The following is a 24,734-nucleotide window of genomic DNA, read 5'->3' on the forward strand; positions in this document are numbered from 1 at the left end:
CAAAATTTTTTGGGGGTTTTTTTTTGGCCCCCCGCCCCCCCCCTTTTTTTTTTTTTTGCCCTTGGGGGCTTTTTTTTTTTTTTTTTTTTTTTTTTTTTTTTTTTTGGCTCTAGTGGCCTTTCTTTTTTTCTTTTTTTTGGCTGTAGTGGCCTATTTTTTTTTTTTTTTTTAGGTTTTGTTGCAGCATTGGAAGACATGTGGCAAATGTCACCAGGCTGGGAATCGCACCTGCGACCACCGGCATGAGGACTGAGGACTAAGGCCTCACTACATGGGTTGTGCTTTGGTTCACTGTCATGAAGTTCCTCTTCATCTTCAGCTTTCTAACAGAAGGACGAAGGTTTTGTTCCAACACTGACTGACTGATATTTGGAACTGTTCATATTTCCGTCCACCCTCACTAAGGCCCCGGTTCCAGCTGAAGCAAAACAGGCCCAAAGCATGATGCTACCACCACCATGCTTCACTGTAGGTATGGTGTTCTTCTGGTGAGGGGCAGTGTTGTTTTTGCCCCAAATATACCTTTTGGAATTACGGTATGTCCAAAACGTTCAACCTTGGTTTCATCAGACTGTAACACATTTTTCCACATGTGTTTAGGAGATTTCAGATGTCTTTTTGCGAAATTAAACCGGGCTTTGATGTGTTTCTTTGAGAGATAAGGCTTCTGTCTTGTCACCCTATCCCATAGCCCAGACATATGAAGAAGACGGAAGATTGTTGTCAAGTACTGTAGTACAGCCAGTACTTGCCAGAATTTCTTGCAGCTCCTTCAGTGTTGCTGTCGACCTCTTGACAGCCTCCCTGACCAGTTTTCTTCTTGTCTTATCAGTTTTGGACGAACGTCCTGTTCTTGGTAATGTCACTGTTGTGCCATGTTTTCTCCATTTGATGACAGTCTTCACATTGTTCCATGGCATATTTAATGAACTGGAAATTCTTTTGTATCCTTCACCTGACTGATATCTTTGAATAATGAGATCCATCTGATCCCGTGGCAGCTCTTTGCGGACCATGGTTTGCGCTGGATGATGTGCCCACGGAAAGCCTACTAGAACAGCTGAACTTTATCAGAGGCACTTTAATTGGTGACAGGTGTGTGCAGCTGCACCCCCAGTTCTAAAAAGGTGTGCACACTTACGCAACCACATTATCTCAGTTTGTTTTTACTGCACCTCCCTGAAAGATTTACGTTTGTCTTTCGATTGCATTGTACAGGTTATAGGTCACAGTAAAGGTGGAAAAAGCTGTAAAAATGTTTTTTACATAAAAAAAACCTGGCATTTGAACATGGCTGTGTAGACTTTTTATATCCACTCTACCTACTAAGCAAACAATTTAAAAACACCCAACTACCTACTAAGCTAACAATTTAAAAACACCTAACTACCTACTAAGCCAACAATTTAAAAAAGACCTAACTACCTACTAAGCAAACAATTTAAAAACACCTAACTCCAAAAGACCTAACTAGCTACTAAGCAAACAATTAAAAAAGACCTAACTAACTACAAAAGACCTAACTAGCTATTAAGCAAACAATTAAAAAAGACCTAACTAACTACAAAAGACCTAACTAGCTACTAAGCAAACAATTAAAAAAGACCTAACTAACTACAAAAGACCTAACTAACTACTAACCAAACAATTAAAAAAGACCTAACTACCTATGAAGCAAACAATTTAAAAACACCTAACTCCTAAGCAGACACTTGTTAAATGACCCAACAGAAGGCATGAACGGTTCCACAGGTGTGAACTCATCAAACCTGGGCTTTGGCTCGAAAACCTCTTTCTGCAGAGGTTCAACGAAGGCCTCCCTGGGTACGATGTTATACCTTGGCTCCAGTTCAAATTCCTGTGGGTCTTTGGTTGACAGGATCTTCGGTAGATAGTTTTCTAGATCTATTATGTCCGACACATCATCTGAAGGAAAGTAGGCCTCCACAGGTGAGATTTCATCACACCTGGGCTCCAGTCCTAATTCCTCGTCCAGCAGATCTTTTGTTGACAAGATCGCTGGAGAAGTCAAGGCTGCCATGGCCGATGTTTTGTTGGCCATGGTGTGAGAGGTCTCTGGGTTTTTCGGTAGGTTCACTGGAGCAACCCTAGATGAATGTTTCCGAGTGAACTTAGAGAAAAAACCCTTGATCCTCCCTTTCAGACCTTTGAGCATAGATGTTGGCTCAACTGGGCGGACACCGGCTTTCTTGGATTCCTTACGAGACGCATGCAATCTGACAAGAAGATCCTTAACCATCACTTTGATTTCCTCAACCATACCGTTGGTCAGTTGATCAACGTGATTACTGTCATCAGAGTCAGAGTCTACGCTGGAATTGACTCTTTCCACCACATATTTGACAATAAGATCGTTTAGATTGTCGGTGTGCTTTGTCCGGACGTCTCCGCTAACCTTTATGGCCATGGCAAAGGCTTCAGGCACCTTGTTGCCAACGATTGTTTTTATGGCATCAGTCGTGCAACTGTCCTTTGGAAGACAAACTTGAGCGGTAGCTGTAAAAAGCTCTAAGATATCTTCTAAAATCCTGAACAAAACACAGGTGGTGGATCGAGCGGGGTCTCCCTCTGCCAAATGCATCCACTCAATCCAGGTTAAGTTCCAGAATAGTGGTTGGACTATAAACCTCAGGATGTTGGCTGTGATGATTTGGTTCATTCCGCTTGGCATGATTGCTGTAGACTTCACTGATTCCTGGAAAAGTTGCAAGTTTTCTGCTTTAACGCTAGATTTAACAGGAACTGCTCCGGGCTCTGAGACAAAGGTCTGCAAAGTGAGGGTTTGAGAAGAAAGTGCAAATAAAGACCCCTGCCTATGACGTGTTTCTTCACACGTCATAGGCATCAAACCCGCCGAATTCTATGTTCTCGCGTAATAAGTCACGTTTCCTAGACTTATGTTAAAAGCTGTGGCTGCATCCGGGTCCTACAAAGACCGCGAATATCGACGACCGGAAGAGAGAAGCTGTTAAATTATACAGTTCCAGCCTTTAGCAAAAACAACCAATGCACTCCTTTAAAGCTAGTAAAAAAAACACACGTGGTAAGCTTAATATTGCTTTTATTCAGTTTATTTCACTTTAAAAATGCTCACAGGACGCTGCACGGTCGGCTGCAGAAACGGATAAGGATGAAAACCATACTTGTAATTTTATTGCGTAACCTTTAATGTGGAACGCTGCGGCGGCAAAGGATAGCAGCTGTCAATCATAACGGCTGGCAGCCCTCGGTGTAACCGCCGATTTGCAGTGAACAGTTTTTATCAAGTAAGAAGACTAACGTTCATATACTTTATCGGTAAGTATGATTAGAAACGTATTGCATCATGGAAAAAGTATGCGTCTAACCATGGGTAGCCTTAGAGATGATGCCGCACCGTCATTTAGCCTAGCATGTATGGAAAAAACTGGTTAGCATCTCGTCTTTTGTACGTTTTTACTACTTCTCCGGTTTAAGGGGAAACAGTGTTTATGACATAGTGATATAAATCATGTGGTGTGAATTCAGACAAAGTCGGTAATTTGACCAACACATCAGGAGGGAGGAGGTACGGGTCGGTTTCTAAGCTAGCTACTTCCAAACTTGGTGAATCCCGCCGTCTATGAGCCCCAACCAGGTGTGCTACGTTCACAAACAAATTAGCTCGATTCGAACAAGTAGAAGCCATGAATAAACTGGCAAGACAACTTTGGAAAACAATTTAAGTCGCTCTGTTCAATACTCCGTCCCTCACTTCCGACGTCCGTCATGGCGCCTCGAATGATTTAATGACGTAGTTGCAAAAGTAGCTAGTTGATTTCACCAACCTTGCTTAGCTGACCATGAAAGCTAAAGTTTTTCCTGTGCCTACATCCCCCAGAATCCTGTGTGGTTCTGGATCAGAGCTAAGAAAATTTATTATTCTATTAGATGCATTTTCTATTGATATTAATCATGTGTCTATAGCAATATATATTGTTTTGGTTTATTGCCCAGCTCTGACTGATAGCCTGCGTTTTAAAAATGAACAAGTGTCAACTGGGGGTGTCATAAATTGTCTCCAGCTGACAGGAAGTTGTACATGTGAGTGGTAGTGCAGAGCTGTGTGTAGGTGTGAGTGTGAATGAATAATTTATACAAACAGCAGTGTTTCTCTTTCTCACTTCTGTTTCCATTTTAATGAGGGAAATTCCCCGTAGAGGATAATTCTACTACCTGCATGTTGGGCAGGAAGCCAACGCAGGGTAAAAGCTGTAGATTTGAAATTGAACCATGATGTCGACAGAACAGCGAGTGCTTGCTTTATCTTCTCAGAAAGTGTGATGGTAAAGCATTGTGCTTGTAGATCAGCTGCAAGTTAGTTAAGCTGCGTTAATTATGTAGAGAGACTCAAATGCATGTCTTAAGTGATTCCTCTGTTGACATGCTGTAAGTGTTTACTCTGTCATCTCATTTCTGCATAGCCAACAGATCAGACTGCCCTCCACTTTTCAATTGCAGGAAACTCCTCGAGAATCAGAATCGCCTTTTTGCTTCCTCATGACATCACGGTATTATCGCCAGGGGAAACGGGATAGGAAGTGGTGTGGGAAGTTGAAAAGGCAAGGTCAAATGTGTCAGAATAAGGGGTGGCTCGCTTCCTGTGCCAGGGCCTCCTCTCATGCATGGGCTTTAAAAACCTGGATGATTTTCTTTTTGGGATTAACCAGCAGAAGTCTTTCTTGAACCTCCTGCAGGCTTTCGATTTTTTTTATTTTTTAAGGATCTTTACAATCGGTTTTCTTTACCGTGCGTCACTGGTGATGTTTCAGGAGAAATGGTTGGGTCACAGTAAGTCTGATCTGCCGCAGCGCTGCGTTCAGGGTGCAGGCCTGGCTACCGTCCAGATGATTTGTCTTCATTAAAGCTGGGAGTTCGGTTCACGGCAGTGTTTTCATCCATGTTGACAGGAAGCCAACCATGAAGGATGCAATGTGTTTAGCTGTTTGGCTGCATTTACGCCTTGTTGTTTCTGTGTTGATGTGTGCGTCTTTGTGTCCCACATGGGCATTACTACTTCTTCGAGATGCAGAAATCAAATTTTTACAACATTTTGTCTCTAAAAATCTTCCTACCCCTGCAAACCAGGTTTCTTCTGGAGAGACATAACATGTAATTGTGATAAAAATAGTAAGAATTTGACCTTTTTTTTGCAATTTTTCCAAAAGACCACATTTAAATTCACTTGTAAGCTCATAAATAAGCAGTTATGAGATGGAAATAATAGCTAAGTAGGCTCACTTAATAATAGTTTAATGCTGAGTTTTCTGGACTTTGTGCTGCAAAAGCTCATATCATTGACCCAAGATGCCAGTCTTTGTTAGACAAAGGAGCTTTGGAGGTTTTTATCATCCCCGTCTTATTGTACCTGAGGGAAAGATGAAGTTTTGAAATGATTCCTGGTAGTCTGTCACTGTCCATTAAACAGTTATTTAAAATGTTTTAATTATTGCTCTGATTAATAACTAAAATACAGTAAAGTCTGTTAGCAGAATAAAGTAGAAAATTGAAACAGAAGTAAAAGGAAACGATAAAAGTTAAACAAGACGAAGAGGTAGAAAACCAAAAGAGGAAAAAGTAAAACACATTCAATAACAACCTGCTTCTTCATCGCAGAGTTTTATGGGCCATTAAGAACTTTGCATGTAAGAAAAAAGAAGAAAGATTTGGAAGTGAGTTAATATTCTCAGCGTTCTGGATCAGCTGAAGAACTTGAAAAGAACTGCAACAAGTAAAGATTACATCGCTGCATGATAAGTCTACAGATCACAAACACATGCCTGGTTTTTCTCCATCGCTTTGGGTTGAGATGCATCAGATTTTTAAAATATTGCTCAAGTGGAAGAATGTAGTTTTAGAGACTTTACTTTATGTGCATTAAGGTGTAAAACATCCCCACTGTTCCTCACAGTAGCACTGGTAGTCTATTTTTTTCATTGTGTGGAATTATTAGAGCAGCTGTTTCTCTGCAGCTTAATGACTTTCATATTTCAGACCTTCTTTGGCCAAAAACATCCCCAGTTTGGTGTTAAAATGTGACTTCAGTCACTGAAATCTCTGCTAATAAGCAGAAAAAAAAAAACATTAATTAATGTTCCAAGCACCATCACAAACTCCAGAATCGGCTCAACTCTGCAGCTTTTTCTGAGGAGGAAACAGTTTGGACCTTTATCTGCCTCCCTATGCTCATTTCATTGTGTTGCATCATACCTGTAATATTAGCACCAAAGGCAGATACTATAGAATGAGTGAAAATGGGACGTTTCCACACACAAGAAAATCACTGCATGACTTCTTTAAATCTTTTGACCTGATGGAGAGATTGACCTCTTCTGCGATGTCCGTTGTGCTGTCAGTCCACCTCCGCTCGATTTCTGCCTCCGATTTCAGTTGTAAAAGTTATTGAATATTAACACGTGGGCGTTCTCTCCGGTTCTTGCAGACGGAGAATGGGAGTGCCCTTCATGAAGCTGCCCTTTTTGGAAAGATGGATGTGGTTCGCCTTTTGCTTGACTCAGGTTGGTCTATAAATATGCTGCTATAAAACAAGTGCTGTGCTTTTTATAGGCCTGCGCTCCCCTTGGTTTTATCGTAACCTGCAGTCAAATGCTCCACATGTCTAGTTATTTATGTAGATGCGAGGGTTCAGTCTTTTTCCCCTCTGATGAATCAAAGTTAAACTGCTTGACATATTTTATTCTTGGCTTTTGATAATCACATGTTGCAGGATGTGATATCAATGAATCACTCAGTTTGATTGTTGAAGTAAATGACACAAAATTGTATGAAAATGAATTAAAGCTAAAACCACATTTATGGTGAAACGGTAAGTTAAACCCTGCACTACTTTCTAGACAATGTTGTCCTTTGGTTGCGCTGCCATCTTCCCTGCAGCTCCCTGTTTCCTGCAGGACTTCCTCCGTTGGCCATGCTCCTTCTGGTCAGGGTTACAGTACATCAACATCCTGGATTGCTGTAAACAGTGCTGTCATAAATCATTGGACTTCCTATTCGAAGCTTTGAATGTATTGTACATTGCTTTGCTAAAATAGTCATAAAACCTGAACAAAATTCACATTTTGTCAACCACAGACTTAATTTATGTAGTAGATGAAAATGCAACATGGCTTGAACAAATGAAAATCCGAAAAATTTGCTTCACTTTTGTGTTAATTATTATTTTGCGTGTGAATTTCAGGGATAGACACCGATTTGAGAGACAGTCAGAGGAGAACAGCGCTGGAGATTCTCAGAGATCACCCAGCGCCTAAGTCTCAGCAGATAACCGCTCTTATTCAAGGTAAGAGACACAGACTGTCACTGAGAATTTGGGGTTGTTGCTGTTGCACAAATAAAAAAAGGTAGCGGCTTCCAGATTTAAGTGGAGATTTTTGGTGTTTTCATTTTTCCCACACCTGACCACATGGTGGTTTGTGTTTGCTCAGAGATCAGCGGCTGCTGTTTGGGTTTTATTGGCTGTAGGTGACAGTTGAGATTGAATTTGTTGGATGGTGCGGACATATTGAGCCACAGAGCAGCATATTGGCACATATGACCTTGTGACCTTTGGAGCAGGTTGTTGTCTAACTGAGAAATCTCATTTGTTGAGAAACTTTGTCTTCCCTCTGGGAAACAGTGGAAGTTGCTCTGATACCAAAAACAATATAGCATTCATTCCACATCTCTTCAGTTGTCTCACAGGATGTTGATGGGTTTCTGGAATGTGTAAAGAGAAAAGCAGTTAGTTTAAAATCTTTAAATCTGTTTAGAGAGTAACATCTAGTAGCAAAAATGCAGAATAAAAAAAAATGTTGTGGGATTTATGTGTTTATTTAGAAGTTCAAGCAATGATTTAAAGCGGAGCGGCAAAAGCAAATGCAGTGGATTAGGAGTTCTTGCTAAGAACTGATGGTGTCATCCAGGACATGTTGCTGTGGAATATCGTCTCTGCTGCTCAGAAATTAAGTTGTGACAGTCTTCAGTCAGAGGCCTCTTCAGACTGACTGCTACTGGAGATCCTTCCTCTCCACAGTATCACCACCAACAATTACTCTTGAAGGTACTTGAAAGATTAAAACTTAGTGTAACTGTTCCAGTGGGCTTTCTTGTGTTTGTTTGGAGGTTCAAGCACTGGAAACCTGATTGGCATTAGGATATTAATCCACTAAATGTGTGATAGGCTGGTTCTAAAACTGTTTTTGCAGGTAGCATTTATCAAAAGATATTTTTTATTTCAGAATATTTTTTCCCCAGGTTGCCGCTGTGTTCTTTCTCATGATCTTAATTTAATTTGACCTCAGTTCATTGGACTTAAATCATTAGGTAACTGGGTCATAGATTGGTCCTTTGCACTTTAAAAAATAACGACTCTTTTTGCAGTTTTTTTCTTTCTTCAACCATGCATTAAAATTCCAGTTTTTGCTCTCGTACATGTTTTGTGTTTAACCAGTGATTACCAGTGTGAATTTCCTCCGCAGTCCCCAAGGATCCAAAAATTACATCTTCCAAACGCGGTGCACATTAAAACGCTGTAATCCTGTGGCTTGGACGCCCTCTCTGTCTGTCATCGTGGCAGCTATGGCGTGTATAACGGGCACGTAGTTATCGTTAATTTAAAGCAACAGAGATAAAGGCGCACAGAAACCAAAGAGTAGTTGGATGCGGAGCATTTGCCAGAGCCAAAATCAACCACAAATGAGGTTTAATTAGGAGGCAAAAAAAAAAAAAAGAAGAGAAGCAGAGACTTGGGAATGTGATGAGCTGGCAACAAAACTGATAGTTAAGCAGAAAAACACAATGAAATGCAAAGAAGGCCGTAATCTGAAGTTAAAAGTACAAAAATCATGGATGGAGGAGTAATAAATTAGTAAAATATTTTCCCTAATCTTATCTGTTCCAGTTGGTTCCTTAATAAGGATTTGGGTTTTTTGTTGGTGGATGAAATTATAAACTGTTCCAAATACTCGACAGATTTGACTCCGTATCTTCAGGTGTCTGCAAGAAAGATGCAGGTGAAGAAAGTGTTTATTTTTCAGCATCACAGTGACATGAGTGTTTACTTGATTTAGCAAGAAGTCTGGCCACTGTGTGTTGAACAGCTGAGAGGTGTGAAATTGATGATCTCTCCCAATTGGGAAAAAGATTTTTACAAGCAGTCTGAATGCGATGACGCAAACGCAGGAATAATAATTTCTAGATTTGCTTAGGAAGCAATGCCTGGTATCTTACAAATGTTCCTTAAATGGAAGAAACAGGAAGGAGAAGTAAATCTGATGTGTGTCAAAGAATAGTTGCTGGGCGAAAATAAGCAACTTAGGATACGTGTACATTGGAAACCACTCAGTGATCCAAGATAAACTCTTGGTGATGGTGGACAGTTTAAAAGATAAATACAACTGAATGTCATCTGCATAGATGTGATGGGCGTTACGTAATAACGACTGAATATTCTCAGCTAATGGAAGAAAATAATGTGCCCAGAATTGAGCCTTGTGGAACACCATAGCTTAGAACTTGATGCAGGATCTTCTACAAAGCTACTGGCGTCACACTACACAGTTAATTGAATGCTTATGGATCTATATTAAATGAGTCTGAATGTTAATATCGAATGAAAATGACAACTTAAAAACAATCTATTCAAATGTGGAGCATACAAGTCAAATTAAAGGTGGAACTGGTTTTAAAGTTGACAAGAATCTGCCTTAAAAATGTTCCTTTGGAACACGGTTTGTCAGCATAAAGCTTGAAATACTGTATATTTTAAGATGCATTTTAATATTCTTTTCAATTAACAATACATACAAGAATAAAGAGATATTTAAATGGACTGGTCTGCTGTGAGCAGATGTTTTTCCACGTCTTTATTCAACTGGACTTTGCATATTTATCACGGTTAAGGAAAACGATCCTGCTGCTACATTATAAATAGTCCTGCGTTAACATGGAAAAAAATCTTTACATGTATCCTTAGGAAGGGATTACAGCATTCAAAACGTAAAACTTCACGCCGCAGCAGATGTCTGTCACAAACTGTCTCTATCCAAATCCAATCTCACCAAGCCAGAAGTGGAAAGATGTTTGGGCATCAGCATGAACGGGAGGCTGGCCGTGTTTGCGTATGATGGGAAGGAAGAAAGGGCGAGAAGGGCGCACAGCTGCGGCTGGGTGAAAGGATCAGCTGCGAGCCATTTCCTGTTGGAGAGGAGAAGGACGCACGCATGCAGAGAGCTGGTAGCTGCCGAGACCCGGCTTTCTGGCACATTGTTAGGAATGATTCTCACTTGACGTACTGGACGCCTCATGCTGCACACAAAAACAAAAAAAATAAAAATAAACCAACTGGTTGTCATTATTCTGCCTGATTTCTGCAGTTTGTAGAGAATCTGTAGCAAATACTGAATAAATATGTCCCTTACTTTCAGTCTTTTCTGTTGGATTCATAATTAAATGCCAAAATTGGGGATTGTAAACAATAACTCAATTAATCGCATGATAAATTAAAACAAGCTCAATAATTTCTATTTGCATGATTTATAGTTTTTCTCTTTCTACCAGAAACTGGTCTCCAGTTTGGTTCATTGGTCTCATCTAGCCCTTTTGTTTACAGAGACTTCATAATTAATTTTTATTTGGTGTTTCGGTTATTTTGTTTATTTTGGATACTTAAAATGTCTTCCAGTCACAGTGTTAAATGTTCATTAGAATTTAAAGTTTATTGATCTTTGACAATGTTACAATGTTATCACGATAAACATAATTACTTATCGCGATAACTTCTGGGACAATTTATCGTTGATCCCGCTTCGTCTCCTTCCTTCTCGCTCGCTGGAGTTTCTCTTATCCCCGTGTTGCTCTACAAACAGCAGACAGCTCTGCTGGCAGAAGCTGTGAAGTGATTTTGTGGCAAAGGAGAAGGTGTGAATTAAATGCAGCTCAAGCTGTTTTCCATGCTGCCGATTGCTCCACTTTATTGATCCAGGAAAAATAACTGAAGTGGGATCTCTGACCCGGTCTGGCTGGTACCGTTTTGTCCTTCCACTCGTTGACCGTCCATGTCTTTGTAGAGTACATGATGGACGACATGGAGAGAGAGAGTATTCTGGAAGAGCCGGTCCGGAAGTGTCCCATACCCGCACCTCGGACCTCGATCCCCTCGCCCGCTGCCTCGCCGTCCCTCCGACATAAGAGTGAGTTGGAAGACGGCTGATTTCTCAGTGTTTGTGTTTCCCGTTTGTGACCCGTTTTCCGTTTACTATCAGAGACCGACATATTTTTGTTTCAAAGACTTTATAATTACTTGCATCCCAGGGCATTTGGAAGAGAAAAAGGCCCGCAGCATCATGGAGCCTCCACCGTACTTCACAGTGGGCATGATGTGCTTTCCTGAAATTAACTGTGAAACTTTGTCTTGCTTATTTTACCCATCGGCTTTGAAACATTTAGATTAATGCACTGACTGTAGTTGATTATTCACAATTATTCAAATGAATCATGATTAATTGATTATAATCAACTCATTTAGTTATCAATTAATCGTTAAGACAAGACAGACTTAAGTAAAGAGGCCATTTACTGAAAGAACAACGTACTCAGATCAGTATTTAGGAAAAAAGTGTCCAAAACAATCTGTTTTGGATTTAAGATTAAAAAAAAAATCCCTGTGTGTAAATACAAAACTCCCCAAGTGACGAAACCTTGGCTTCACCTAGTTCAAAATCTGTTAAAGAAATGTCTCCAATTAAGCTCATTCTTATTTTAAAACAGAAATTTGTTCGTTTACATCTTTTAATGCATTTCTGATATGATAATTGAATATAATTTGATGAAAAATCAGCAGAATTAACCAATTTTCTTGTCTGATTAATTGTCAGAATAATTAATAGTTGAATCAAAGACTAAAATAGTCATTAGTTGCAGCCCTACTGTAGATGTGATCAAAATCTGATCTGTCACTGTTTTATTGTAGTCATTATTTGATCTTTGTTTTCCTCCCACTGAAAAGTGGTTTTGAGAAATTGGCCACAGGAAGTAACGGGTTTACCAATTAAATTCCTCGACTCTTTAATCCACTTAAACTAAAATTAATAAAGAGCTCGAGTTTTGTTGAAAGTTTTTCTCCACAGAATAAATGTGCTTTATTAAATTTTTTTTGTGTTGGTTTATGCTGCTGCAATAAGACACATCTAAGGCTGCCAACAGATCTGTGAAGGCTTTAGGTGGATGTTTAATACGTGTTTAAAATCCAAATACTCAGAATTTATAACTTCAAGTAATTCTGCAACAACAGGAAGGAAAATGGCTGTGAGCGCCACACAATGTGTTTAAAAAATTGGCTAGCCCTCTTAACGTTTCTGCTTGATCCTTCAATCAGAGCTTAAAGTAAATACTGACACTTAAGAGGCATAGTAACATTCCAGTAAAACCAGATTGTATTTACATAAAATGATCACAATGCATTTGCTGTATTCGGTTTAGTTCATGAATTATTGCTCAGGACTATATCCCAGTTAGAAACTAATTAATGTGTCTGATTATCATAAAGACAGTCAGGTTGCTAAATATTCAAAATATGTTTTTTTTTTCCATTATTCTGTCATAAAAATCAGGTCTTCTACAGGGGAACAATTAGCACCCATCTGTGTAGCCATGTGTGAAACTGGTCCAACACTGCCCCCTCTGTTAGAAACATGGCATAACAAGTTACAGTCCTACATGTACAAAGTTGATTTTCATTGATCAGAAAATAGATAAAACAGGTCTAGTCTTCTATTTTTGCTAAACTAAATACTTTTCAATCCTCCTCCCCTCCATAGATGATGCCGTGACGAGCGAACTGTCCAAATTGCTCCACGACATCAAGAAGTGCCGGGACCGGGACTACTCCTTCGAGGAGCTCTGCCACACCATCTCGTCCCACTCCATGGACAGCTTCGGCAGCGGGCGGCTGTCTGACGAGGAGCGCCCCGACAGACCCAACGGCACCTTAACTCGAGCCAGCAAGGTACTTTTTAAAATTAAATTAGCATCTGGTACAAATCCCAGAAGTTTACATCCATTCATCCTGGGAGTCAGTGTCGAATTCCAGGGTGAAATGGTCATGATTTTTGTTGAAATTGATAAATGGACACAAACTAATATGTGGACAAATGTTGTTGAGCGACACTTTTTGCATTTGCCATGCTTCTGGCTGAATATGAGACAAAATTGTCCAAAAGCATGCTAATTTTATTTGGTTGTTTCTCTGCCACATACCTGACTATTAAGGATAATATTTACATTTTCACTGAGTACAAGATCTTTCCAGTTTATTTGGAGTCATTGCTCTGTTGGACAATTTTCTCAAAATGTCAACCACTGATCCTGTTTGAATTAGAACAAATCCAAAATAAATGCAAGATTGTTTAAATTTTAGTCTGAAAAATCTCTGATGTTTTCTAATAATTTTACGCTGGAAGAATGGTTTAAATAGCTCCTTTAAAGCCCAACATTAGCATGAAAACAGCCATGATGAGTGCATGTAAAGTGGTATGAGTCTCTGTTGAAACATTTAAAATCCAGTGCAAAAGTTTAAAAGAAGTCGCCATTAAATAAAAAAACCAAACAAATAACGGTGTAATCTTACTGTAACGTGGGATTGGTTGGTGTTACGCGCAGCTTCCTGTTTACTTCAGGAAGAGGCGTACGATAAACAGATGGCGTCTGAAAATCCCCTTTACGTTGTGCAGATTTAGCCCACGCTTCACATATCATTTCGTGGGCAGGAGTGTTTTGGTTTCCTGTGCAGATTATCGACACAGAGGGAAAACACTCATTTATACATTCTGTATTCCTGTTTTTACTTGCTCTGCTAAACATTCGGACTTTAAACTCCAACAGCGCTTCCAGGGAATATCAGATGGATGTTTGAGGGCTACGCTTGAGGGATTTTTGTCCTCCGTCTCCGTTATTCCTAGAAACCAATCGGCTGTGTTGCAAAATAATTTATTCCCACTGGTGCAACCTCTATTTTTCAGCTTGTTTTACATTTCCTATCTTTAAGAATACAAATTAGAGAACATTTAATCAAGATTTTGATTTCTTTAGAAAACCAACTAATCCAACTAAGCCGAAATCGATGTTTTCTGATCCGAGTGGTTTTATTCAAACTTTGGGATGTTTTTCTCAACACATAAAACTGACTTAAGACTTAATGTTAACAAACATGGCAAGCTTGAAAGTTAATTTTCAAATGTTACTGTGGTAACACAAATGGATTCCTAATGCACATCAACGCACTGTTAGAGGCGCACCAGCAGTCATGGATTCATGAGAAAATATTTATTTCAGTCAGTAAGAGAAAAATGCTTGTGAACTTCTCTGCATGACAATAGTTAAAAAAAAAAACAAAAAACGCTGCTGCTGCTGTCAACTCTTCAAATTTATTGGGGTGTAAATGTTTGCAAAATAGTATGTAAATCTGCTAAATGAAAACACAAAATCCTTTCTAACAAGCAGCTTTTCAGCCGAGAAGGTAATTAAATATTTATGAGAGGAAAGGTAACGGCACGCGTTTTTGACAGATTCTAGAGAAGCTGCTGCAAATACTGATAAATAATAAGGCCTTATTAAAGTACCAACTCTTCAAACACTTCCTGCTTTCTCTAACTACTTCCAGTCATTTTTAACTCAACTTATCTATAATTGTCAAATATATATTTACAATTACATTTGATCTTGTTTGCTGGATTAAATTGACTCAATTGCTGATCAATATTGGTGGGGTTTTTTTTTAGTTTTTTTTTTCCCTTTTGTTCCTTGCTCTTTGTACTTTCTCAGATTCCCCAGCAGAGGGCAGTATCAGACAAACATGCTAGAAACGCCGTTCTTGCTGCAGTTAGAGAACGGCCGTCATGCGTTTGTTGAACAAACATCTGCTCAGAGCCTGCAGATGTTAGTTTTCTGTCATTCCTCCATGTTTAGACTAAAATCTGATCAAACCTTAACTGGATTTATTGGTTATTTTTATGAACCGATCAGAAAACTTCAGTTTCATGCAGATCATTTCCACCAGATGCCTGCACAGAAACCAGCGTGTGTCTGCGCTTTGTGCTCTCTCGTCACAGCGCGTCTGTTTTTCTTCCTCTCCTTACTTTGAGTGTTGTGACACTGATCAATAGCTCATCATTTTCCCATTTCTGCTCTGTGTGAATGGAAGCCAAATTATATTTACCTGCAGCATCAATGCACTGAAACCATGAGGCTCGCACACCTGTGACTGAGCAGTGAACACACACACACACACACACACACACACACACACACACACACACACACACACACACACACACACACACACACACACACCCACACCTCAGGTCATTTAGGCTGTAATTATCTCAATCCATCTTATGTCTCTCTCTCTCTCAATAAGCACCAATTCAGGTTGTGTTCCGGACTTGCTTCGCGTGTGTGTTTTTGTGCCTCTGGGCTGGTGTGTGAACATGTTTCCAGGGTCATTAGTTTGTGATTTAGTGAGGCCATTAGTCATGAATAAAGCTCTGAACAGCTCTCTGACATGGCATCTTGCTGTGGCTCTGTGCCCATTGTGTGCAGTGGGGAAGAATACAACTGTGTGTGTGGCAGCTGGAGCCAAGAGGCAAAACAAGAAACAAGATGAGGATTTTCTCAGACCTGCCTTACCATAAAATGGAGCAGCTGAAGTCCAGAAATGTGGCTCATCAGCAATATTTTTTAGCGTTTTATGTAAACAACTCTATAAAATCATGCTATATGATCATTTTAAATGTTTTTGTTTGAATTAGTTACAAATGAAGAGCAGTAGTGCCACCTAGTGGGTGCAGTGACATTTGGATTTATTTGCAAACTGTTTTTTATGCAATGAAAAAAATGAATTGATTAAATTTAGAGCAGAGGAGACGAGTTATATTTTGTTCTGGGATGTTTTTGTGTTTTTGAATTTGATGAAGCATTTTCAGTCTTGTTCTTACCTAAACCTGAATTTATTTTATTACAGTAAGTTTATTAGATCTAATTTTCTAACAAGTTGCTCAATTGAAGAGCAAATATGTAGAAAAATGTGTTTCTCGTTTTAAAAATAATATTTCTATTTTTATTCATTCTATTTATAGATAAAGAAGCATTTTATGATCAAAATTACTTCATTAGATGTATAAAAAAAAACAATCTAAATATAATGTCTCACTCATCCTCCTTGATGGAGAAGAGCCTCAAAATGTAAAGAATTGCAACATTTATACATTTATTCTAAAATATTTGAACGCCCAATTTGTTTTACAAATGACAGTAAAATGTTTATTACATTTTAACTAAGCAGACAGATCTTATCCCTTATTCCTGACTCAGCTGAATTAGATGAAAAGCATTTTAACATTTTATTTTATTTTATTTATCCTCAACTAAAAGTTTAATTCTGTATTTTGGGGTGCCTAGTGGAAGTAACAATGTGTTCCCTTTTTTTATAACCCAACGATTTTTGTCATTGACAAAGTTTCTCTGTGAGGAGGTTTCCATAGCAACCGTCCCAAACTTTTCTAACTCTGCTCCGGTAAGTGTTTGAGCGCTAAGACGGTTTCTGGCAGCAACAACCATCATGACAACCTCTAAACGTCTTTATTCAGACTTAATCCAAACCATAATCGTTTTTGATATGAAATTAACTCTTCTGACCATCAAATGAGACGAGGTAATTCCTGAAAGGTTGCATGATGCAGACGCAGAGCATGTTTGCCTCTGAGGCTTTGACAGCCTGTGTAATATTGATTAGCTTTGCAGCTCCCTGTTGAATAATTAAACAGATCCTTTTTCTTGAACACGGGCCGACATTAGATTTTTACTGTAATGAAAGGAAACACCTCCCGTCCAGTGCGGTGTGTGTGTATGGCCACTGCAGTCCATTTTAGATGGATCGATGCCTGATTGTTGCAAAGGGCCCTCTGCAGTCTGCAGCAACTGCTCCACCTTTTACTACCCATCGTTCCATTCCTTTATCATTTGCTGCCTTAAAATGTTTTCTCCATCCTTCCTCCTGCGGCTTTTTTCTTCTTGTGTTCATATTCTGGGTGTATTCACTTTGTGCAACCTGCTGGGGTTTGTGTTCTCAGCTGCATGGAGGTTGACAGAGGAATCAGGTGGGATATATCGGTCCTAATGCACCACACACACACAGACACACACACACACACACACACACACACACACACGGAGAGACAAGCCCCCAAGAAACATTGTCTTTGTTTTCAGGGTCTCGTTTTCGTTGACCAAATTGAAATCAGAATTTGCTTAATGGAAACACGGCAATTCAGAAAAACTCACGTTTTTGACGAAAAGAGGAAGAAGACGACAGGAAGTAATAGGAGGATCCTGTTTTTTAAAGACTTGTTTCTTATTTATTGGAAACACTGCAATTATGAAATTGTTTTTTCAACTTTAACAGAATATCGTCATAGTTTTGCACACGTTTTTAATGGAAACACAGCTGGTGACTGCACATCCATCAAAGCAATAGAAAACTTGTGCATGGTGCAGCTAGTAAGTTTGTTTTTGACACTTTTTACGTGGCGCCTTTAGTGTCCCCATTACGCTTTTCTAAACGTGCCACTGACCAATCGCTGACCACCATTAGTGCTTCGAAAGAGAAATGTGAAGCAGTTATTGTTAGTTTTGAGCGTTAAAAAAAGACAACAACAAAAAAGAAACAGTTTATTAGGAATGTTGGATGGTGCTGATTAGTCAGCAGGTGGATGTGCTTCAGCAGCTGTATCAGATATTTAGATCAGCAGCATGCGGACTGAAATTTGGACACCATTGTTTCATGAATGGTTTATCACGCCGATTCCTCATAATTTGCAGTAATTGGACTCCAAGTTTCATTTGAAACATTTAGTTGTTTGGGTTTATTGAGTCATTTTAGTTCACGGGTCTTAAAAAATGCAGTCATTGTACCGGTTTTATGCCAGCAGCGTCCCACCCCGCCCCTCGCTGCAGCAGCGGAGGAAGACGAGGCAGAAAAGACGTGCGGCCCCACTGGATTCTGGGAAGCTCTCACCCCTTGCAACGGCTGCCGCAACCTCGGCTTTTCCAGCGTCTCTCAGGTACATAAACACAACACGATGTACGCCGTTGACGCAACTTTGCTCCCCTCCTTGTGGATGCTGCGCAAATGACAACCTTGTTGTCATTTAGTATTAATGCATCTTCATTAAGCATATGTCTGTTGCATGTTGCAGAAGAAAACAGACATGGAAGTTGAGTGAAATGACAGCTTGGTGATGTTTCCGTTACGCTGGCTGAATTTTTAATTGTTTTTTTCCTGCTGGTTACCTTGGGAACGCAGTGAATAAGACTTGCTCTCTGGCAGTTCTGAGTATTTTCTGCTCAGTTTTCCTCCTTTCTCTGTTGAAAAATGAAAACTTCTTGAGCATTTTTCATCACAAGTAGCTCTCGGGTCATTTTATTTTGAATGAAAAAATCGTTCAAGTATCTATTATTAAAGGTTACTCATCCCTCTGGAAGGAACGTAATGCAAAGCGACGGTTGGGGCTTTACAAACCAAATCCCCTTCCTGCTACTACTGTTCCCGCCCAGTCGGCTCTGCATGCTCTGCCTCTAAATGTGGTTAAAGTTGCATCGATGAATGTTTAGTAATGAAATGCATGCTGGCTCTAGCAGCAGGACACCTGACATTTACAACAGAGCAGACCCTGTGTCTTGTCCTCTGGCAGCCTGCCTGGCAGCCTGGCTCGCTGCCTGGAGAGGTTCGCACCTGCATAGCTGGCCGTTTGTGCTAATGTCGTTTAAAAGGGAAAGGAAAGACTTTCTGCGCACTAGTTGAAATATGTGGAAACATGAAAGCATGTCAGCATTATCATCCACACTGTCTGTCTGCGAACAGAGGAGGAAGGGAAAAGGGAAATGAGGTTGGCATAATTTGATTCTGACTCTGCTGAGGAATAAAATAATTCTTATGAAAAAGTGAGAGTCTGGAATTACATTTAGACAATTTCCAGGTCTGAGTAATTTGGGGAGAAAATGACAATTTCTATAAATCTTTCCCATCAGTCTGCATTTCTGCTCTCATTGTTTTCAAGTCTCTGTTTGGTCCAAGATTTAATTACATCATAATGATGCTGGGGTTTTTTTTCAAGGAGAAGTTAATTATTTAGTTTTTATAAAAAGAAACACATCCAACCTAATAATATGGAAGCACAGGATGCAAGATTCAATTTGTTCATCATTACACAACAGATTGCATAATGAAGTTAGAGGCTGTCTCCCTCTAGTTGACAGAAACCTGCAAACAGAAATAAAATGACTGGCTGGTTAGGAGGGAATGAAGGGAAACATGGAGACCAAAATGAACATCTGGAGAAACTTTGTAGCTGTCAGGAACGATCACTTTGGTGTTCCTCCCCAGGCAATGTCTTAAAAGTGAAACGCTGACCATTAAATATAACATATTTAAATCCATGAGAGTTTCTGTATCACAATACTGTCCAAAATTGTGCTTTATGTTGTAATAAAGTGTAGTACAATGTGAGAATGTGTAATTAATTGCTATGTATGTCAAACTCGAGGCCCGTGGGCCAAATCCGGCCCGCCACAGCTTTTTATGTGGCCCTCTAGATTCTAGACTAAACACAAACTGTGCTTAAATGTTATGTTATCAATCAAATCAATGCAGTTTTTAAGTTTTTTTCTGTTTACTGCCAGATTATATCAATCAGTCGATTCAGTTTCTTGCAAATTATCGTGGAAATTCACACATCGTCAACAAATCCCTCCACTTTTTTTTACGCTAATCCATAATTGGGAGTTTATTGCGGATTTTTCCCAAAAATTGTGAAAAACTTTTACTTGTACTAAACAGCTGCCTCAACTTTAATTGATGACAGATTATAGTTTATGATCTATACAGCGAGTGACAAAAAGTTGCTTTTACTGTCACAAATAAGCACAAATATGGTAAATATTTCCAAATTACCACAAACATTTTGATTTTTGTTGCAAAAAATTACAAAAAGAATCATCCTGGAGGGACTGAAAAGATGTTCAATAATACTTAATTTTAAGGATTCGCTTGTTCTTGTTTGTGCGTTACGTGAAGATAAACAGGTTTGCTACAGGAAGTGTTTCCTGTTGATAACGGTCCTCGCCACTCGCAGCGTTTCTCCCGTCGTTGACTTTTCAAAGTCGCCAAATCCTGAGTGGAAGTTTCCCTGTTTGACGTCAGCTCCGACCAGAAAACCTTTACAGCAGAATCATGTCATAGGCAACAGAGAGAGATGTTTCACCGGTAAAGGAAAAAGATTCAGATGGAGAGAGATTGACTGGGTTGCCAGGCAACACAGAAATTTAATAGATGGCAAACGTGGGATGTCCACGATTTGAAAAGGGAAAAAAAACAAACCCTGAGCCACATCAGCACAGAGAGCTGCATGCATCAGCTTCTTCCATCATTACTTTTCTCTCCGTTTCTACCAAACTTCTCCTTCTTCTTTTTGGCGTCCTGTTTTATAAGATCAAAGCTCACTTTACTGATCAGGTCTTATGAGCTCAGAAGGAGATCAGGAAGTTTCAGAGTCGTTGAAGATGTTGACGATCATCAGAGGCAGGTGTGTCTGAGAGGCCAGAGAGCTTTTCTCACTCATTTTATCCAACAACTTTAGATCATGAACACAGTGGAAGTATAAGGAAAATTTACATGGTTAAGAAATATTTTTTCAAAAGAGAAATCTTAAAAGTGTGGTGTACACCTGTTGTACTTCCAATACCTCTTAATAAAATCTAAGCCAACCACGGTTAGCTAAGTTATTAGACAATATTCCAGTTTGCCACGAACAATGTAGGAGCCATGCGGAAAAATAACACACATCCTATAACACACAGTAAAGCATGACTGTGGCAGCGTCATGCTGTGGGATTCCTCTATTTTAGGAGGAAATGGCTAAAAAAAGGCAAATTCTGGACGAAAACCAAATCTGTAAAACCTTCAGACCCCGAAAGACTTGCAGCTTATATGGCAGCAAAACACCTTTAAACAGAGAAGTGACTCATAGGGGCTGAATGCAAATGCATGCCACACTTTTCAGATTTTTGTTTGTAAGAATTGAAAACAACAAATCGTCATTCTTTCATTTAACCCTTCATGACCTAAATTTCAAATCTCTGTCTGGATATTTTTACTTACTTTAATTGTATGCAGTTCTTTAAATAAATGCATTTGCCCATTTCTGCACAACAACTGGAACCGTCAATACCTTGCAGTTTTCAATTCTCATTTTGCTCTTTGAATTCTCTTTTTTTATTTTGGTTTGAAAAATACTACAGTCCACAGAGCAGGCTGAATCCTGTAAATATTTTGTGTATTTTAGTTGCTTTGATTCTCACTTTTTGAATCATTTTTTCTTCGCCGCTGATGCTTCTGTCTGTCTGTCTCTCTCTCTCTCTCTCTCTCTCTCTCTCTCTCTCTCTCTCTCTCTCTGTGTGTTTAACAGATCAGCTCAAAGTCCACAGTGTCCTTGTTAATGGACTGTATTCTCCGGAGACTGCAGCCTGCGTTTAGCTGCTAAAGTAACCTTCAGCACAAAAACACCTCTAACCACCGCTTTAGGAGTTCTGTTAGACAAAAGACAAAAAGTTGTGTTCATTTTGTCCAGCTAGGATTCGCATGCATTATTCCTGAGGTGAAAATTACCTGCAACAAAGTTTTACCCATTTTTTAAAAATCAGATTTGATAGAGTGTCAGGACTTCAGTTTTAAAATCTTACCAGGTATCCTCAATTAGCTCTTTTTCTGGACTTTGATTGGACCATCTTTACACACAAATTTGACCAAGATTTAGTTGCCTCATTTATGCTGGAGAATCAAGAACCCCCAGCCTCCACCATTCTTTCATTTAATTAGGTTTTTTTGGTTAAAAAGATGGAGAATTTAATTGTTTGCAAATGACTCATACTGGGACGCAAAAACAGAATTTTCTTGCTATATTTTTCCCAAAATAAAATTCACGCCGTCTCGTTGAATCATTCACTGCTGCACATTTAAAAATGCATCAGCTGTCAGGCTGCGCCGCTGGTTCATCATTAAGGTGTGGGAATAATTGTTGTATCACAAAAGAAAATGTATATTTTCAACATCATGACTGAAATATAAGAGCAGAATCCATAATAAATAAGACAGGAAGTTGCTTATAGCGGCAGATTAAACATGTTCCCTTGTGCAGAGGAGAAATATGAAGATACTCTGCAAAATAACTGTGACACCAGGAGTTATTTAATGCCGTTAGACTTACAAAACGAAATGCTACTTTGTTTAGTTTCTCCTGTGGAAAGTTATTTCTAGTTAGTTATAACTCTAAGCTCTTTGTTCTCCAGCTAAACAGGGTGAACATTTGTTCATTGTCCGTGTGGGATTATTTCTGGAGCCGGGATAAGCCAGACTTTGATCTTTACTCGGTGCAGCGGCCGTCATGAGGAATGTGAAAGATGCTGTTTTCTTCTCAGTGACCCGTTATCTATCTATCCATCAATCTATCAATCCCCATCCTGTTGATGTTTCTTTTGCAAAGAAAAATGGGCAAAACTTTAGCATCTGTTCACAAAGCAGAGATTTTACCTTTAAAAATGTATAAAAAGTGCTTGAATTTGACCCTGAAACATAATAATCTGTAGCATTTATTAATATGTATTCGCTGAGCTGCTATAAAATAAGCTGGTTTCTCTTTTAAGAGCGTAAATAAATTAGTTTCTGTGAGGGTTTTTCTTCGTTGTAGTTCTCCACGATCAGCGAAGGCTTAAGAGGGTCCATTGTCCTCTGCTGCGTCCGGCCCTCCCCGCTCTCTCTAATCAAATAGTCTCCATGAGGAAATGCCAGCAGATTATAGCATCTATTCATATCTGATGGCCTATGAACTCGGATCTCAGAGTGCAGGGTTTGGGTAACAATTGCTGGTCTGACACAGACTGAAAGAGCCGCTGGATGTCAGACTTCAAGACAGAAAAAGTGAAAATAATCACTGCAGAAGACGACTTCCTCTCTATGTCGTCTCATGGGGGGGGAAACACAATTACAGTTTGGAATAGGACAGAAGGAAAATCTTGAAGTATGCAGAAAGCCATCACATGATCAAACGAGGAATTTCCTGCAGCCGCTGCTTTGCGTTTTTACACACATATAATCAGAAAGTGTTTCATGTAATCCTGCAGTCACATGCGCTCAGATGTTTAATCTGCCCGGAGCGCTGGGATGGGAGCCGCATACGACCTGCTAATTAGTGGCCAGAGGAGGCCTCTGTTTGTCTGCGCTCTTCCTGTGCGCCTCAGAAACAAGTCTGTCTGAGTCCCTATCTCTGCCCTGAAAGACAGAAGGGGAGGGCGGGTTTTTTTTCGGACCGCTTAGAGCGACTTTTAGCACATTTAGGAGCTGATCGGGAGGAGCGGCAGGCAGGAAAACCATCAGAGTAGCAGGTAAATGTTGGAGTGTTCCATCTTCATGCTTGAGTGAGAAGGAATTTCAATTTCATATTTTTTAAAAATTGAAACATTTAGTCTCTCTGCTCTAGAAAACAGACCTTTATGAGTCTATTTGCCCGTCACTCCAGTGTTTTTCCTACATTTGTGTGTGTGAGGAAATCCCTGCTCCCTAACTCACCGCACTCCCACTTCCCCCGCTTCCCTTCCTCGGCACAAACTCGGTTTTCCTCTTCCCGCTCTGTCTGTCCCGTGCTCATCTCCGTGGGATTCGCTGACACAAACCTTCCAAAGTAAGTGTCTACTCTGATCCAGGCGGCTTTACTTCAGCCTGCGCTTTCTGCTGCTTTCTCTCTGTGTTGTCTGTTGTTTCCTTGACGTGTGTGGCCATCTGACATATTTTTCTTTCGTTTTAGCTCAACAGGTGAGGTGGAGATAGTTTTTTTTTTTAAATTTATTTTAATCAGCATTTTTAGAAAGCTCAGGCTCACCAGAATAGCTCCCTGAATGTTTCTTTTTTAATTTAATTCATTCCTCAGCTGGAATTACGGTGCACTATAAATACTTCATTAATTCACTGTGACATTTATCTAAGCCACCAGGGTTCTAATAATCATAAGCCTTTCTTTCCTCTATTGCTTTTATTGCGACTAACACTTTGTTGAATCAGGACTGAACGCCTGTGTTCTGTCACTTCCTCTCTAATTCAAAAAGAAGAATCTTTCTGTTTCTTTTTGACTTTCACTTCCAGCGGCTCTCCTGAGATTTTAACTTCATTTGCTTTGAAGGACAACGCCCTCTTCCACTGCGTGCCACAAAGTAATCTGCTGCATTTCCTGCATAATTTGACCTGGTGACACACAAGTTCACGTTCACAAAATCCTCCAAGATATTCAGGGAAATCCGGCACTTTGTTCGTCTTTTCCTTATATTTGAGAAGCTTCCTAATTGTAGAACTGCTTGTAAAAGTTTAGAAGGCTATTTGGGGAAAAACTAAGGTCTAAAAGTAACTTCTAAATACTGTATTCTAGCAGAATACTTTGACGTAACAGAGATGATCATTAAACATGAACATGAAGGAAGAAAAGGTAAAACGTTATTGATAAACTAATCTTAAATCTTAAACTGGAAAATTGTCATTTATTGTGTCTCACTTCTTTCTCTCTCTCTCTCTCTCTCTCTCTCTATATATATATATATATATA

The 24,734-nt window shown here is 39.5% G+C and overlaps 1 protein-coding gene across 7 annotated transcripts in view; it reads left to right on the forward strand.

Moving 5' to 3' along the window:
- The window catches only part of anks1b (ankyrin repeat and sterile alpha motif domain containing 1B), a 206,927-nt gene that overhangs the window by 82,250 nt on the left and 99,943 nt on the right, over nt 1–24,734 (forward strand). For 5 of the 7 annotated variants that reach the window (XM_015036284.1, XM_015036282.1, XM_015036286.1 and 2 more), the window contains exons 6-10: nt 6,482–6,557; nt 7,238–7,339; nt 11,106–11,228; nt 12,855–13,042; nt 18,018–18,152. In XM_015036284.1, coding sequence (XP_014891770.1) covers nt 6,482–6,557; nt 7,238–7,339; nt 11,106–11,228; nt 12,855–13,042; nt 18,018–18,152 — 624 coding nt within the window. The remainder of the gene's footprint in view (nt 1–6,481; nt 6,558–7,237; nt 7,340–11,105; nt 11,229–12,854; nt 13,043–18,017; nt 18,153–24,734) is intronic. The other 2 variants (XM_015036283.1, XM_015036289.1) reach the window with 1 other exon arrangement.

Source organism: Poecilia latipinna, unplaced genomic scaffold (genome assembly GCF_001443285.1).
Source record: "Poecilia latipinna isolate Pla-1442-1.1 unplaced genomic scaffold, P_latipinna-1.0 Scaffold363, whole genome shotgun sequence".
Classification (NCBI taxonomy): Eukaryota; Metazoa; Chordata; class Actinopteri; order Cyprinodontiformes; family Poeciliidae; genus Poecilia; species Poecilia latipinna.